Genomic DNA, 19319 nt, shown 5'->3' with positions numbered 1-19319 from the left:
TGACAGAGAATGTGACGATACAATTCCACTAATTCATCGTAACAGGTCAGGTACGGAGTTGGCCAATTCCATGCAGACTACTGCGATGTTGTTTGAGAGAACAGCAGACCCCAGTAGATGGGCACCTAGCAGATGCATGAAGAACTCCACGCACACAGGGACAAAGTTCCAACTGAGCACATCCCAGGGTGCAGAAGCAAACCTGACACAGGGTTTTACCTCGCCTCACAAACATGGGGTCCCGGGAACCCCTAATTATTAGTTTAAAGGGTCTTTGCAGGCAATACGAGGGCCGTGTGATGTAACAGTGTAGAGAACTATATGTTTTGATCATTTCTGTAGAGCCTGGAATGAATAATTGATCATGTGGACTGGTGGATGAAATGATGCACGTAACTGCTCAGAAAGAAACAGCCAAACACTTAGCAAAGTCAAAGATGTGTTGTGGGTACAGTGAACAATGCTGTGAGTCCTCTGGATGCACTGAGTCCAGTCTCTACATCTGTGCATACTGGAGGCATATTCGCGCATCACGTAAAAGCATGCTGACATGTATGGAATGTTGTAAAATCTCCTGCACCATTTTCAAATCATGTTTCCTCTGGAGATCTTAAATAAAAACATGATGAAATTGAAAAAAATATTCATTAAAAATTAGAGTCTTGAAAAGAGAAACATAGCTCTCCCTTAATAACCCCTGAAGTACCTCCACAGAGGATGTTCCAAACGTCCAACGTACGCCTTGTTACATGCCTAATTAGTAGCTTGCTGAGATGCTCTATACCGAACTCATCTCCGTTCACAAGATGACAGAATATTGCATGCTTGGTTAGAAGCGTAGCTGAGATATGCAGCATCAAGAGACAGGTTTCTCAAAAAGTCACTTTTCTTGTTTTGTAAATTGTTATTTTTACTAAACCAATTTAAAATTTCATGCATTCCCATACACTTCAAATACGGCTGCAACTTTTGAAACATTCTGAAAAAAAATGATATGTGCTTCATCCCTTCAATTTTATATTTGACTTCATGCTTTAAGTGTCTTAATGAGAATCTAAGCCAAAATAACCTCTTTCAGCCCTAGATAAGAAGATCTCAAATGTATTTAACCTGAAGTATCTTTATCTACAGCAGCAAAGTGAACATTCTGGGAGGTGTTAAGGCTGCTCAATCTCAATCTGTTTATCAGCGGCCATGAGTAAGGGCGGGTAACTCTTGTTATGGTTCATTAGAGGTAGTTATTTTCAAACGGAAATTGCTAAATCTTCTTTTTCTAAACTTAGTGCTTTAACGAGAAAACTAATTGTGCCACTGAATTGTAAAGAAGTAAATCACCACATGAATTTTATTTAATGGAAATTGCGTGAGGTGTGAAGAAATATTTTTATGTGTACAAAAAGTTGTGCTGAAGACATGTATGTACCCCTAAATCATCAGCCTTTCCATGAAGACAAGAAATCAATGAAAGAAAACAAGCAGCCAACAGGGCCCTGTAGCTCACTTTAATTACAAAAAACCTTTATGATGTTTCAACCGTATTATGGTGACAGAGTTAAGACATCATTATTAGAACACATTCTATGAAAACTAAAATCTAACAAAATGTTATGGTCACATCTGTGGCAAAGACATGTAAACAATGCTTCATTTCTACACTCTCCTCCACTCCTTGTCTGTTAGTTTTGTGTTTTATCAAAAAAGAATGTTTTAAACTGCTCTGAACATTTTAAGGCAGATCATTATGTTCAACATTCGTTAGAGAAACATATTCATGTGTATTTAATGTGATAGCATTTGATTTACAACTATCAGAAAATTTAAATATTAGCACAAAAGTGAAATTGTTCAGAAACCTGTTTTAAGACAAGATTCTGCTAAACTTTCAGAAATTAAAAAATACATCACTGAAGAAACTGTTGGGATATAAAAGGGGATGATATATCACACCCACACATGTCAACATCCATCCCAGTTTCAAATGAGACGCCATGGATGGATAAAAAAAGTTACTTAATTCAGAAAAAGCTTAACTGTTACTCATTGTTTACAAGCCCTCAGTGTTTCCCACTGGGGACCAAAGAAGACCAATTACTCCCCAGGCTGTGTGTGAAATCTCACCTCTCATGTAAGCATACACCAAGAGTTCTTAGACAATCTGTTTTAGAAATCAGCAGACCATCTAAATTAAATTTTCTTTCAGAAGACGTGTGAGCTAATCCTCCTCGCTTGCAGTTGGTGCTAAAAGCTTGGACAACTAACGTGAATGCATGCATTCATTTAATGCGTGCACAAGCCTCTTAGAAAATGTTCAAGGGGAGGCGTTTCTTTTCTGACACATTGATTGCTGTTTATAAAAGACAAATGATATTGTTCAATAAGTCCTGAGACAGAAATACTCCTGGCTACCACCACATATACAGGGTGTGATTTCCCATTGTCTCTCTCCCTGTGTGTGAAATATGCATTGTCAGAAAGCTCATGCTAAACCTCCAAATCATCATCATCATCATCATCATCATCATCATCATCATCAACCTATTGTCTGCCCTGGACTGTGCAGCCTAAGTTCATCATCATTGAAACGGGGACAGTACATTATTACAAAAGCAGCTACTATATATCACTTGTTTTTCTTGTACAAATTTATACAAGATATAAACATATCAAAATGAAATTTCTTTCATTCCATATGATGTTCATATTTACATCCAGTTTATCTGCACCACAGATCACCACTCTTCAGGATATCCATGTTAAATTTACCAGCCGCGGACAATGATGTTGTGCAGTCGGTGCACTGCAGACTGAAATTGGTTGGTGACAAAATCCCTGAAACTGTACCCTGATCTATTATGTTTCATGTGGGATGTCAAGTGGATTTGTTTGAAGTGCAAGTATACACATAGAAAATATACAAAGAAGAAGCGTGCAAATCGGCCCAACAAGTTCAGGTATTGTCGAGTGTGTGAGTGAGTGGGTGTGTGAGTGGGTGTGTGAGTGAGTGAGTGGGTGGGTGGGTGGGTGGGTGGGTGAGTGGTGAGTGAGTGAGTGAGTGAGTGAGTGAGTGAGTGAGTGAATGAGTGAGTGAGTATGGTTTTATGCCGTTTTTAGCAATACTCCAGCAATATCACGGCAGAGGACACCAGAAATGGGTTTCACTTATTGTACCCATGTGGGGAATAGAACCCGGGTCTTGGGTGTGGTAAGCGAATCGCTAGGCTGCCGGACTGCCCCTCATGCCCAAATCATGCTTTGTACCTGAAACACTTGCTTTGAGGAAATGTTTTTATAAATCTGTTTGTAAAGATGAGTAAATCTTTCACTTAAATTGGCCCTGTTTGCCTTTTTAAATTAGCCTTCATGATATAGCTGAAATACTGCTGATGTGACTACAATCTTAACTCACTCAAATACACGCAAATACATTTGGATGTGTGGAGAGCATGAGACATGGAAGATGAATTTAAAGAATTCATGCAACAAGTTGTTGTTTCACAGTTCTGTTCTATGTTTCCTCATGATTTAGTTATGTCTTTTTAATACACTTACATGTTGAGTATGCTTCAATATAGGGGGAGAGCACTCCTGCATACCCTTTAGAGTCAACAAACTAGCCAATCCCACCTGTCACAGGTTTGGTTGGTTGGTTGTTTAACGCCACACTCAGCAATATTCTGAGTCTGTAAATAATTAAGTATGGACCAGACAATCCAGTGATCAACAGCACACCATATATTACTGTAGATAATCCCTGCAAATAATACAATGCTTAGCAAAAACAAATTAGAACTGTAAAGGAAAATAATCTTGTCTAGTGATGTTTAAGTGCAAATTTGACGTCTTCACGTCTTTTTGGGGTCTTCAAAATTTGGCTTACCTACGGTAATATATGGTAAGCATCGATCTACGCAATTGGGATACGATGACATGTGTCAGCCAAGTCAGTGAGCCTGACCATCCGATCCCGTTAGTCGCCTCTTACGACAAGCATGGGTTACTGAAGACCAATTCTGACCCGGATCTTCACGGGTGCCTGTCATAGACTCCAGACCACATGTCATAACCAAGGGAGACAATTCTGTTAGTCACTAGTGCAGCAGCAATGACACACATGATTCTCAGATTTCAGTTATTCAACAAATGTGAGGTTTTTGATGACTCGAAATACATGTCAACTCTGACACTGACTGCAATGTACATCAGTTGACGAACGTCAAACAAAGAGAAACGTATGCAGGGAAATAACACAGTGATTGACAAGGTCTCATCAGATAAATGTAGCGTTATACTGGACATACAAACAGATAAACACAGTATGATTAAAACAAAACAATTACTGTTTGCCAAGGTTGTCTGTGTTACCTTTGGTTATGTTTTAGCTTTGCAGAGAACGACAAATATGTGCTCAGTTAGAAGGAAACTATAAAATGATGTACTAGTAATAATAATGTGGAACTGTAAAAAATCAGTGTAAAACCAATGTTTAAACTCCATGAATAAGCTGATAAAACCAATGTTTAAACTCCATAAATAAGCTGATAAAACCAATGTTTAAACTCCATGAATAAGCTGATAAAACCAATGTTTAAACTCCATAAATAAGCTGATAAAACCAATGTTTAAACTCCATAAATAAGCTGATAAAACCGATGCTTAAACTCCATAAATAAGCTGATAAAACCAATGTTTAAACTCCATGAATAAGCTGATAAAACCGATGCTTAAACTCCATGAATAAGCTGATAAAACCAATGTTTAAACTCCATAAATAAGCTGATAAAACCGATGTTTAAACTCCATGAATAAGCTGATAAAACCGATGCTTACACTCCATAAATAAGCTGATAAAACCGATGCTTAAACTCCATGAATAAGCTGATAAAACCGATGCTTACACTCCATGAATAAGCTGATAAAACCAATGCTTAAACTCCATGAATAAGCTGATAAAACCGATGCTTACACTCCATAAATAAGCTGATAAAACCGATGCTTACACTCCATGAATAAGCTGATAAAACCGATGCTTACACTCCATGAATAAGCTGATAAAACCAATGCTTAAACTCCATGAATAAGCTGATAAAACCGATGCTTAAACTCCATGAATAAGCTGATAAAACCGATGCTTACACTCCATGAATAAGCTGATAAAACCGATGCTTACACTCCATAAATAAGCTGATAAAACCGATGCTTAAACTCCATAAATAAGCTGATAAAACCGATGTTTAAACTCCATGAATAAGCTGATAAAACCGATGCTTACACTCCATAAATAAGCTGATAAAACCAATGCACCTTTAAAATCCATGAATAAGCTGATAAAACCAATGCACCTTTAAAATCCATGAATGAGTTGATAAAACCAATGCACCTTTAAACTCCATGAATGAGTTGATAAAACCGATGCACCTTTAAACTCCATGAATGAGCTGATAAAACCAATGCACCTTTAAACTCCATGAATGACTCCATGAATGAGCTAAAACAAATGCACCTTTAAACTCCATGAATGACCTGATAAAACAAATGCACCTTTAAACTCCATGAATGAGCTGATAAAACAAATGCACCTTTCAACTCCATGAATGAGCTGATAAAACAAATGCACCTTTAAACACTTATGACACAGCTATCACAGCAGTTACATAGAAAGAGCCCTTATACTTTTATAAGTGCTCAGTGAAGGAAAACAGAAATTGTGGAGTTGTCGCTTTGCTTATGCTGATATCACAGACACTCTTTGTATCAGCCACATCTCTCGTCCACTGCATGTGTGAATGATGGCAACAAGTGCATTCATACCCTGAGATTAGAGAGCTATGTTGAATCATCTCAGACCCGAGATGTATATCCAATGTCTACATGTATGATACACTTTATAAAAATATGCATCTTATCACAGATAAATGGCGTTGGTTCGAGATAGGTGGATATCAAAATTCTTCACAAAGAATTATTTTTGACACATCCTGTTTCAGCAGCATAAGCAAGACATTACACAGAGACGATAGTGCTGAATCATCAGTTTCATCTTTATTGGCCTTGTCTTGATAAAGTAAATTATGTGACAATTTACACAGTATTAAATGTAGAATTTAAAAGTTGGACATACTTTTAGAAACCATCAGGAAGTACAATGTCTTATTTCAGGTCAGGAGGTGTGCTATGGTAACCTAGAGGTTAAAGTATTTGCTCGACATGCTGAAGTGCCATGGTAATATTGTGGTGGGACAAACTAATGGTCAATAGTGTGAACAACAATATCTACTGCCAGGTTATGGAAACACACCAGCACAAGTCACAGCTTAGAGGGGCTGTGGGGTATACTAGAGGGGTATACTAGCCACAGCTTAGAGGGGCTGTGGGGTATACTAGAGGGGTAGACTAGTCACAGCTTAGAGGGGCTGTGGGGTATACTAGAGGGGTAGACTAGAGGGGTAGACTAGTCACAAAGTGTTTGCTCACCATACTGAGGACACTGGTTTGATCCTCCACAATGTGTGAAGCCCATTTCTGGTGTCCCCCCCCCCTGCCATGGTAAATGACTGATTGGAACAAGTGTAAGAGAGAAAGAAATCTGGTTTACATGTTACTGGACCAGTTATAAATCTTTATATCTGATGACAAGTGGTGGGAAAACTAACGTAGTGCTTCATGGAATACAACCAATACCTGTTAGGCCAATGACCTGATACTTGTGACCTGAATGACCTGACACTTGTGACCTGAATGACCTGACACTTGTGACTTCAATGACCTGATACTTGTGACCTCAATGACCTGATACTTGTGACCTGAATGACCTGACACTTGTGACCTCAATGACCTGATACTTGTGACCTCAATGACCTGACACTTGTCACCTCAATGACCTGACACTTGTCACCTCAATGACCTGATACTTGTGACCTCAATGACCTGACACTTGTGACCTCAATGACCTAATACTTGTATGCTCAATGACCTGATACCTGTGTCCTAAAGGTCCAAACACTTGTTATGACAATAACACAATACTTGTGACGTCAATAACTCATTGATCTATGCTCACGATTTGCAATGGGTTGAGTTCCATCATTATGACAAACTACCCCAATGTTCATTAACACTGATAGGCAGTGGGGTAGCCTAGTGGTTAAACTGTTCGCTCATCACGCCGAAGACCCGGGTTCGATTCTCCACATGGGTACAATGTGTGAAGCCCACTTCTGGTGTCCCCCACCGTGATATTGCTGGAAATATCGCTAAAAGCGGTGTAAAACATAATTCGCTCACACACTCATTAACACTGAATCTTTTCTTGTGACCTTGTTCCCTTCAGGTAACTCATAATTCAAGCTTACATGAACAACAGAGTTGGTAAATCTGTGTCTATCTGTAAACATCCATATATCATCACCTTCTGACAGTTCCGATTTTTACCGTAATGATACCGTTGTTTAGTGAGCATGTAAGCATCTGTCTATTGCTCATTACCACATCAGCAATCTTGTATCAGTCCATGGCCCGCTGTTTAAGACTCAAAATTTGCTAAATACTTTCTTCAACAAGGAAACAGATTCAGTAAACACAATTTGTACATCGCATCCTCAGCATTTCTTAGACACTGGTGAAAACATTCTGAAAATCCAAGGACGTCAATTCTGTGTCTATATTCTCCTGCTGAGAACAAATCCACACAGTAGATCATTGTCTGGCTTTCCAAGATTGTACAACAAACAAAGATCAGGTACGGTTTCTTTCAAACACAATGCCTGTGAAACAAGGAAAGTCAGGCTGTTTTCACAAATGTTGGGAGAAATATTGCAAGTATTACATTTCCTCCAGGTTGTGTACACAATCACAAATATTGTTTTTCTTGTTGACCAAGAAACTTGATTTGAGATAAGTTTAGATGTTGGAGTTTGTGAAGTTTTCAGCTATGTACATTGTGTCGGTGTGATAGAAATATAAAATTTCAGACATATTGAATAGCTTCATCACCCTGGGAGGCTTGAGTTGAGGTCAGACTCTCTCGGTGGAGTGAATCTTTTGGAACATTGATACTTCCTCTGAACAGAACTGCGGGGGGCTGTTTGAGGAAAACACACTGTGCAGAATGTTTGTATTGGGAACTATATTTTCACAGGTTTTATCTGAGTATATTCGTGTCAGAATTGGTATTTAAACACTGCAAGCTTGAACGGAATACATTGTTTGGGGATGGGTAGAATGAGGAGACGAAACGCCCACTAGGATAAAATACATTATCAAATGGAGAATAAAAGCAACAAAACACTCACAAGAAATTTGTGCCAAGAACGGAGCCCATTGTACAATGTTGACTATATCATGAACATGTGTTTAAGATTTATGATCCAATAGTGAATATTTTTCTTCACAAAAAGATGAGTGTATCCTGTCCCACCAGTGGCCCCGGGCCTAAACACATGCAAAGGCTGGTTAATTGTTCACCTGATACAACACAAGAACGTATGGGACAAGTCAACATAGGGAAATTGCATTGGAAACAATTTTTTGTCGTTGATGTGTGACAGTTGGAAATGTCAGCAACACACAAATCATGTAAATCTGTTGATACTGTGACGTACAACAAGTTATGGCTCATTACATGATGAACTATTTTGGGTCAGTTTTGCACATTTAAATTTCACATTTAGAATGTCCATTTCAACTGCAATTGTTTATAATGATTTAATTGTGAAGGATAATGACTTATAACATGCTAGGTAACAATTAGCTACAGAGTTATAATATGACTAGTTCGAGTGTTCAAGACTGACTGACTGAGTTTGGTTTTACGCCGCTTTTAGCAATATTCCAGCAACATCACGGCGGGGGACACCAGAAATGGGATTCACACATTGTACCCATGTGGGGATTCGAACCCGGGTCTTCGGTATGACGAGCCAACGCTTTAACCACTAGGTTACCCCACCGCCCGAGTGTTCAAGAACTCATGGGAGTTATCTCCCTATGCCCACGTGAGAGATCAGTGCAGAAACAACTGAATGGGTCATGAATCCATTTTTACAATAAATAACGTTGGTGGAAGACAGTATATTCACTATAAAACAGTGTTATACCATGACTAGTTAGAGTGCTCAAGAACTCATGAGAGTTATCTCCCCATGCCCACAACCATGACCACATGAGAGATCAGTGCAGAATAAACTGAATGGGTTTTACAATAAATAACGGTATATGGAACACAGTATATTCACTATAAAACTGTCTCTAAGGGTGCAACTATGAAGGAGCACTAAAATGGAGTCCAACAAATGCAAATCAAGACATGCAAAATCCATTTTGTTTGCCCAAAACTCATATTTCGTGGTATACATCAATCTGTCTCAGATTTAAGTCACTTATGACAGCATCAACGCCATACTGGGTATGGTGTCCCTCTTTCAGATGAAATGTTGTAGCCATATCAGCAACCCGGGCCCTTTCAAATTCAACAAAACACACAAAATGTTAAAATCAGACAACTGAAAACAGAACAGAAAAAAACAGATGCTAGAACAATATGTTTCTATCTATTATATATCTTTGTCAGCTATGGTAACCATTAACCACGCACAAAAATACATCACCATATGGCATATCTAACCGACCTCCTCTGATATAGAATGCAAAGAAATTTGTGATATTTCAGGTTTGTTCATTGGTTGTTTAACACCGCACTCAGCAATATTCCAGCTATATAGCGGCGGTCTGTAAATAATCGAGTCTGGACCAGACAATCCGGTGGTCAACAGCATGAGCATCAATCTACGCAATTGAGATACAATGACATGTGTTAACCAAGTCAGCAAGTCTGACCATCCGATCCTGTTAGTCACCTCTTACGACAAGCATGGGTTACGGAAGACCAATTCTAACCTGGATCTTCATGGGTGCCTGTCATAGACTCCAGACCACATGTCATAACAAAGGGAGACAATTCTGTAAGTCATTTCATTCAAACTCACTTGACGAAGCATATATCATTTAGTCATTGTTCAATGTAACATCAATGTAACATGTAGTGATAATACAGACAGTTATAATATTTTGAGTACCTGATTTAAATAAAAAAACAAAACAAAAAAACACCCAAACACTTAAATAGCAATGAAGTTATTTTAATTTCACCAAACCAAAAAGTGATTATGTCAGTGAGAATGAAGACTGAAATCTCTCCCACGCTAAACTGTGACCAGTTGTCTGCTTCAAAAGACTTGAAGAGCATCATCACAGACATCAATTAGAAGAAAAAGTTATCCTTCCATGTTATGAGGAAACTAATCTTTTGAGCTTTTAGAAACGATATTTTGGTAATGTCCATTGAATCGTTAAACGGTGATAATTACACTGGTTTCAACAGTTTTCAAAAAAGAATTCTCCCAAAACAAACCGAAAAAATCATGAAAACTTTTAGAAGTTTCAAACTTCATCAATAAACTCTCATACTCTCTGCACGAGCATTTCATTTTCACTCATAAAAGCATGTGTTACACCATAACTTTAACCTAATTTTTAAAACAAATTGCTTCTGTAAGTTGTCTGTAATTGGTTTACCCTTCTTGACCGTATTATCTCCGCGTCCCATACATTGCATGTGGTTACATTATGTAAACCCCCTTTAACCCCCCATGTCTCCTAGAGCCTTTGTTCTTTAATCATACATGAGGTTGAGTTAACCCTTTAACCCCTGGAACAATGTTAAGAAAACAGGCCACAGCTCAAAAGCATAACAATTTGCTGTGTAATGGTTAGCAATCTGTTATCTCCAAGGACCAATTATTGCCTACATTACTGTAACAGCACGTACATCATCACATTTGACTTTTGCTGTGTTCGTTAGAAGGGAAATATTAATCTAAAAATGATGACCAAGATCCCATGTGGTTATTACAAGTACACCAGCTGAGCACCTCCGTCAAATGTAACGTTAGAGAAAGCACATGAATGTATCATGTGACTAGTTCACAAACAAAATCCAACTACATGGTTATTCAAATTCAATTATTGCTTATTGCCTGTCTCTCTCGTTTCTCCTGAAATATGATTTCACAACCTAATTTAGTACTTTATAATAACTCATAAACAGAACATATCCCAAATCCAGGTAAATACTGTTTATATATCATATGATCATGTGTTACCTGCATTAAAGAAATACAGGTTTAAGTCCACTGTATTGACAGATTGATCAAATCTTCCAATTCATGACATTGAACAAACCATCTGAATATAATACCAAAGGTTATATGAAATGTAATTTATGTAATACAAATGTAATACTGTCCCAAAGTAATTTTCATAATTGGAATGGAAAGTGAATGGAAAAGTACAATAAAATGTATCCCAATCGTGTAGATTGATGCTCATGCTGTTGACCTCTGGATTGACTAGACCAGACTTAATTATTTACAGACTGCCGCCATATAGCTGGAATATTGCTGAGTGCGGCTTAAAACTAAACTCACTCACTCACTCACTCCCATCCCATCCAAAATCCCCACCCCCAGCCACATGTCCACCCTTCCCACATCTCAACCATAGCCCCTTACCTTCCCCCTCACATGTTCTTCCCAAACATGCCCATCCCCACCCCACGTGACTGTTGTCCCTACCCTTCTGTATTCAACACACACAACATACATACAGCACATCTTATAAATCTGTTTCTCCACATTCTGCCTGTATAATCATTAAAGCACACCTCTGCCTTAGATAAGATCATTAACCCCTTGAATGATGTGGCATCATCCTTTCAAGTATTCCCATTCTGCTGGGCAACTTTAACTCTAGTTATCTCCCAGAGCCATCCTTCAATACACATTCCTCCTTACTGTCCAACCTTTAACCCCTTGTATCTGACATCCTCGTAATTTGCTTCCTAAATAACATCTGCAACAGCACTATCTCTTTACAATCAGTCTGCTCAACAAACTCTGCAGATTTCAATGTCTAAGTATTTTTTTTACACTTTTTCAATTTCCAATAACTGCCATAGGTAACATCTTGTCTGACCTGGTTAGCCAGCCATTTTGACAGAAATGTACATCTGGGGAAACGTTTTTAAATCAATGAAGCTGTTTTTTAATTGAAAGAAAACATTGGTGATTAACTGTATATATTTGACACCTGAGGTCTCTTTCCTTCTCTTTTGAGATACTATCTCCCTGTTCGCATCTCACCCCAAAGTAAAAATATTCACCCCTTCCTCCTTTTTGTCTGACTGGTACACCCATCTCTTCCTCATCCAAATTACCTGCCGACGATAGCCTCATAACGTCTACTGCAGTTCCCCACCCCACCCTGCTTCTTCCCCCTTCTGCACAGCCCCAGCCCCACCCCCTGCTGTCTCGGCCTGATCCCCACAGAAGTCAGGAAATCCAGTGTGACATACACAGCCAGTGCATGACAGTGAGTGTGGTGCTGACAGTGAGTGTGCTGCTGACAGTGAGTGTGGTGCTGACAGTGAGTGTGTGGTGCTGACAGTGAGTGTGGTGCTGACAGTGTGTGTGGTGCTGACAGTGAGTGTGGTGCTGACAGTGAGTGTGGTGCTGACAGTGTGCTGACAGTGTGTGGTGCTGACAGTGAGTGTGGTGCTGACAGTGAGTGTGGTGCAGTGTGTGTGGTGCTGACAGTGAGTGGTGGTGCTGTGGTGACAGTGACAGTGTGGCTGACAGTGAGTGTGTGGTGCTGACAGTGAGTGTGGTGCTGACAGTGAGTGACAGTGAGTGTGGTGCTGGAGGTAGTGTGTGTGGTGCTGACAGTGAGTGTGGTGCTGACAGTGAGTGTGGTGCTGTGAGTGTGGTGCTGACGGTGTGTGGTGCTGACAGTGAGTGTGGTGCTGACAGTGTGTGTGGTGCTGACAATAGTGTGTGTGGTGCTGACAGTGTGTGGTGCTGACAGTGTGTGCTGCTGACAGTGAGTGTGGTGCTGACAGTGGTGTGGTGCTGACAGTGTGTGTGGTGCTGACAGTGTGTGTGTGCTGACTGTGTGTGCAGTTGCTGACAGTGTGTGGTGCTGACAGCGAGTGTGGTGCTGACAGTGAGTGTGGTGCTGACAGTGTGGTGGTGTGTGTGGTGCTGACAGTGAGTGTGGTGCTGACAGTGTGTGTGGTGCTGAGAGTGTGTGTGGTGCTGACAGTGTGTGTGGTGCTGACAGCGAGTGTGCTGACAGTGAGTGTGATGCTGACAGTGTGTGTGGTGCTGACAGTGAGTGTGGTGCTGACAGGGAGTGTGGTGCTGACAGTGAGTGTGGTGCTGACAGTGTGTGTGGTGCTGACAGTGTGTGTGGTGCTGACAGTGAGTGTGGTGCTGACAGCGAGTGTGGTGCTGACAGTGAGTGTGCTGCTGACAGTGTGATGTTGATGCATGTTGTATACCAGACCGACTGAGAACATGGGAACCAGGAGCCTTGTATCACACGCCACAGTTGGAGACCTCTAAACAATATCTGAATATATGATTAGGGAATGTTTCCATTGCATCACCATTGAACTTTTGTGTGACCACGATCACCCCAACCTACATTGAGAGCCATCTCAACAAACCCTTCACATCCCCTCTCATCACCACATAAATCCACATTGACGGCCATCTCAACAAAATGTTCCACCCTGATCTACACTACACCCAAATATAAACCCACATGCACCCTATTTCCAGCAATGACCAAGATAAACAAACATACACCACATTTCCACCAAACCCCAATACTATCCCACAGGTACCCCTATCTCCATCTAAAACACAACTTTAACCAACATCCACCCTGGACAAAGAAACCCAAATGCATCCCAATCTCCACCAAACCTGAATACATATATACACCCTCATATTCACCAAACCCAGATGGAAACTCCCTCCATCCCAATCTCCACCATAACAAACGGTCCCCATCATCCTCAACTCCATCTCAGCATGTCACGTGTGTTAAAAGAAATAATTTCACAGATAAAAAAACATATCTGATGCAGCATGAAATGTCTACTCTTAATTTCATAATACAAGTATATTTTTCTTTTCTTTTTCACCTGTCATGCCAACAATATCATATTCTTTTCAAGTTGTGAGAACAAAAGTCGTGTGGTGAAGAATCCATTCCAGATCCTGCCATCAGGTCAAGCCCATTACTGTAGGAGCAGATGGGCGCATCTCACAGAGCTGATACTGCTGCAGATAGGCCCTTTGTTCCTGCCAATTACATTCTGTTCACGTTATGCAAGAAAAGTGGGAGGTCTACAGACTTGCTCCAGGCTCCTTTCTTTGTATTTACCGTTACCACTGACAACAACCTTCTCCTTATGTTCTGAAAACATTCTCACCTTTTCTTCACATAAAACATGCAAAGGTCATAGGTCACATCACAGGTAGTCCAGCACATTTAGTTTCAGGTAGTTATAGAGTGAAATGCCTCGATTTGGGAGGAAAATAACTTTCAGTACTTGAAATTTATGCCAAGCCAAAATATTTTTACCTTGCCCCATTACTTGTAAGAGTATGTCAGGTGAAACCCACAAATTATAGATTATATTCTTCTTCTGAATAATGGTAGTACTTCACCTGAATTGGCGGGAGTTATGTACATTACCATGTTTTGCTCTGGAGAGTGCCTCCCTTAGCTGTGATGGAATTCGGGTCATGGGTTATGCCAGTGGAACACTCCCACCCTAAATTATCACAAAGTTTGCATATCAATACCTTTCCAATCAAGCCATCGTCTTCCCACCCCAAATCCTACACCCATTCCTAACTACCGGTATCACCTATCTGGCCACTTTTAATCTCTACCTATCCCTATTTAACCAGAGACCATATAATATGGTCTCTGATTTAACCCATTCCCAATTCCCAACCAATTCCCCTGTCTCAACACCACAACCCAGACTATTCATATGGCAAAATTAAGTACCCGCTATAGTTTGATTGTGCAAGAATTCGAACACTGAACATTGAATACATTTTGCTTGTGAGATAACATCAACCCCCCAACCACTGAGTTCAAGTTAAACGCTGGCCCACTGCTAATTCTGCTGGCTACAGGCCAAAGGGCCAGCAATGAAGTCAACCCTTCATACTTGTGTTGGTGTCCTTTGGCAACTACCTCACCAATGACACATCAGCGTGAGTCAATGAAAACACTCAGACCACCTCTGACATTTGTGTTCCACACATAGAAATCCCCTTGGCATGATCAAATTTGATAATGTGAGATATTATGTCTTAAATATCCGAGGACCTTTCCATAAACATCCCCAGTAGACATAAATGGCAGATGAGCACGCCTGTTTGCAGTTGCACATCCTCTCAGGAAATGTCTCCACGAGCCTATCTGAATCCCGACTGTGGGTGAGATTCCACACAACAGCCATGTTTTTGTAGTTTCAATGTAAATTATACACATGCTACATGCCATGGGTTTATGAATGTCATATTTGCAATATTCGTCAGTCCAGGTTATAGATCTTATCTCCAAACGGCTTGTATAAATCTCTAGGTGTCACAAAAACTTTGATTTACAGAGAAAGAGCTGCCATGTTTTGGCTAATGTTGGTAATGTTTTGGGTGTTCATCCAGTCATCCACCATGATGGATCATTTGGGAATACATAAATAAATCTTCTTTGTTTCCTATTACATGTTTTTAATTTGCAAGCCATAGTCACAACATAAACTTTGGAACATCACACAAATATTTCTGTTCTGCTTTAGAGATGTCTCATAAATAATGTATTTGTGTAATTATATTTCATCAGTTACATGACAAATGGACAGCTTCAATTTATTACTGTTTTTGTTTTGTTTGCAAGACCATTGGATGTTTGGTGAACATGTTGTATAAGGCACAACCAGCCTGTACAATCCTGCTGAAAATATATATTTATCACGGAATTATTACTGTGAATTATGTTACATTCCATCTGGATGTCGGAAAGAGGGAACGAAATGCCAAAAACAGTGAGTGAGTGAGTGAGTGAGTTTAACGCCGCACTCGTTAATATTCCAGCTATATGGCACTGGGCCAAAAACAGATCATATATGTTGAATCCTATCTGAACCTATACTGAAATATATATTAGTGGCTGTATTGTAAGTTGGACCCTGGAAGAAATTTGGGGGTCACTTAAGAATCAGTTTGTACGGTTTTAGAATCACCGGATCAGTGATTTCACAGGAAAATCTATTTACAATGCATTTTGAGAGAATTTAATCAAAATGAAAAAGTCAATAAGTAAAAATAAAATGATATGGAAAAAGGAGATGTTGATCTCACTTACACACACGTATCATATTGAAAACTTTTAGAAAAGAAATTGCTTGGTATCAGCCATAAGCCTTCAGTGTTGTCAAAGTCAAATCAAGGGTCAAGAATTTATAACTACATGTATTTATAAAAACATACCAATTGAGCCCCACCATTACCTACAAAAGCCCCACATTTCACCACAGCACTGGTGATAAAAAGTTTTTCTGAAACTGAAATCAAGTAAGCTGCAAAATGGGAAGAGTCTCATGTTCCTATTTTAAACATTTGGGGAGGTTTAATTTCTGGTTTAATTCTGAATATACTCACATCTTCAAATAAAAGATCATAGGTCCTTAATTGTTAACACCCAACTTGTCAGCCGTTCTGCCATCTGTTAGCCGACAGCAGTAAATCGCAACCACATCAAAGTCTACTTGACGCATCCTACCCATAACGTAATGACCTTGGAAGTGACAGGCATCATGTCTGGATGCATGTTTGGGTGTAGTTGGGAATTAAGCTAAATGATGTGTTTTTCTTCCAAACACCATAAGTGTGAATCACAGTCTGCCATCTGTGGTCAATGGTGTGAGCACATATTGGTTGGCATGGCAACATAACACAAAGCCAACAATACAGTAACATCCATATCCTCAATTATCATTGCAAGCTTGCAACTGTAAATAAGTAAGGGTCTTGTAAACTATTATTTCAAACAACTTGAAAACATCTATCCTCGATTTAATGAAATGTCATCTACAATGGTTTCTGAAATATAACAGTACTTTTCACCTTGTTCAAATGGTAAAACAAGGGCCATAACTCAGTCAAACATTAAGTTTCAAAGAAAGTTTTCTAATTAGATCAACATATTTATCCCTTATTAATATATATAGTACATAATCCTTGGATCGATATCGGTTTCTGAAAAAAAGTGTCACACAAGTGAGATGGACAGAAGGACTCTACTTCATGCCAGAGATAACACACAGGGCCATAATATGTCAGATAGTTTTATCCCTCCCTACTTCATGTCTTGCATGAAGGAAACAGATCTCCTTTGGCCAATCAGCAAATGGAAATCAAGGGCAGGTAATTCACAATCAAGGGCAGGTGATTTGCAATCAAGGGCAGGTAATTTGCGATCAAGGGCAGGTAATTTGCAATCACTGGAATGAATCCAGTGGTTAGTGTAGGTTTACTGAAATGCTAGCCCTGGTGATACAGAGGATGGGAGTGTAGATTACAGCTGACCAAAGCACGCCAAGCAATCAGTTCGTCTAAATGACCCACTGACCCTGTGGTTGAAGATACATGACAGTATACTGACCAGGTTTTCACTGATGAGCTTGGATATCACAACATCATTCTGGGGGGGGAACACAACTGGGCCAGAACCTTTGGGTCCTGCAGATTCAGCTTTTCAAATCTATCCATCCAATCAGATTTAGCATCTGGTGAGAAGACAGTGTCAAATAGCAGGCTGATTGGTCGAAAGTCCTGCTCCCTGTCCATGGGAACATCATGGTCGTCCTGTGGACACCGGCAGTTCTTACACACCTTTCTGCAAGAAACATAGTCTAAATCATAAACTGGCATTTGGCATCAAGATAGGATTTTTGTCAGAATTGATAAAGATTAGAAGACAGGACACTCCCATAGAAGATGGTCAGACTACCATTCGATTCAGCCAATTATTGCCAAGGCTTCTAAACCCTGAGTACACGTGAGTGAAGAATTCAGCCAAGCATAGCTTGAAAACAAACGTAAGTAACTAATTTCAAGTGTAAAAAACATATATCCATGCAAGCACATAACACTATTATACTCTGTTGGGGATATTTTATACATAATACATTTCTGAACACAATGACAATTACCGGTACACTTAAAAGGGTGTACAATCAGGGATACTTGAATTCTGTGACATTTTGTGTTTGCAAAAACAGAACTTTCTGAATGGAGGTGATAAGGATTTTAAGCCAAATCATTTTATCAGCTGACACTGATTGGATCAAGAGCTTGTGCATCCTTCATTTAGATTGGGCAGTCAGAGTTAGCTCGGTGCTAGCCTGACATGATCTTCTATGGATCTTCCCACAGAGAGGCAGCCTCAGACATTGATGTTGATGACGAGTTTATACGTAAGTTTAGTGTAAAACTAATTTCATTGTTCAGAGTTTGTAGCCGGTCCTGCTTCAGCAAAACACTTGATTATTATCAGTTTATTCAGTTTAAATTTGTACTGCCAGTACTGTTACAAAGAGTTGTGTGCCTTAGGCATTAACAGGATCCTGATTTTTATGGTATTTTGGGCACCATGATCTCAGGATTTATACCTGCTAAACAGAAGCTGACACACCATGATAAAATTGAAAGCTCTAAACCAAACTCCCTCACTCGCTCTTTTTAAAATTAAATTAATATTGTCAGAAGAACAACCATAAAATAAAATATCAGGGTCACAACTTTGAGTCACAGACCTTCTGACTAAAGAGGTTTAACTCTGTTATGAAGGCTGACAACCTAAGGATGTCATCTGTGGGATGACTCCACACCCTCTACAGCAACGTCGCTTAAAGACAAGTTTAGCTTATATATACTGTTACAGTCAAAAACAGGCCTTCATCTTTCTGTGGATGTTTGTTCCAGGTGTTGCATATAGGAACACCCTAGGACATCCAGCCATGTTATACATCACTGTCAAGCGTACCCATTAATGACTGGAAAACAGGCATCAAGCAGTTAACTTGCTTGTCATTTTTCAGAAAAGAAAATACATAACATAATTTGCTGACTGGCTAAGATGAAATTAGGTTGCTATATCAAAACAAAAAGGGTATTTTAGATCCTTGCCTAAACAAAACACTCTTTTTCCTGCTCAGGCATTTTAATGCAGTGCATATCTGGGGGAAGTATTCCTTAGATTTGAAAAAATGAATATATTTGATAAAACTCCCATTTCATTCTTTAATATGTTCATTCTTTACTCTGCATGAGCCACTCAGCGTGGGTAATTGCCTTTTACTGATGAATATTAATTCAAATATCATAAATCATGTGTCA

At 39.5% G+C, this 19319-nt stretch overlaps 1 protein-coding gene across 1 annotated transcript in view; it reads right to left on the bottom strand.

Annotated features, from left to right (window-relative positions):
• Window positions 1-19319, bottom strand: part of LOC124271160 (testin-like) — a 77451-nt gene that overhangs the window by 40646 nt on the left and 17486 nt on the right. The window contains 2 exon segments of the mRNA XM_046706233.1: window positions 17584-17628; window positions 17631-17817. Of these exon segments, the coding sequence (XP_046562189.1) occupies window positions 17584-17628; window positions 17631-17817 (232 nt within the window).

Source organism: Haliotis rubra, unplaced genomic scaffold (assembly GCF_003918875.1).
Source record: "Haliotis rubra isolate DU_JTF1 unplaced genomic scaffold, ASM391887v1 Scf158, whole genome shotgun sequence".
Taxonomy (NCBI): domain Eukaryota; kingdom Metazoa; phylum Mollusca; class Gastropoda; order Lepetellida; family Haliotidae; genus Haliotis; species Haliotis rubra.
Note: the sequence above shows the minus strand (reverse complement) of the source record. Positions and strands in the feature narration are given on the sequence as shown.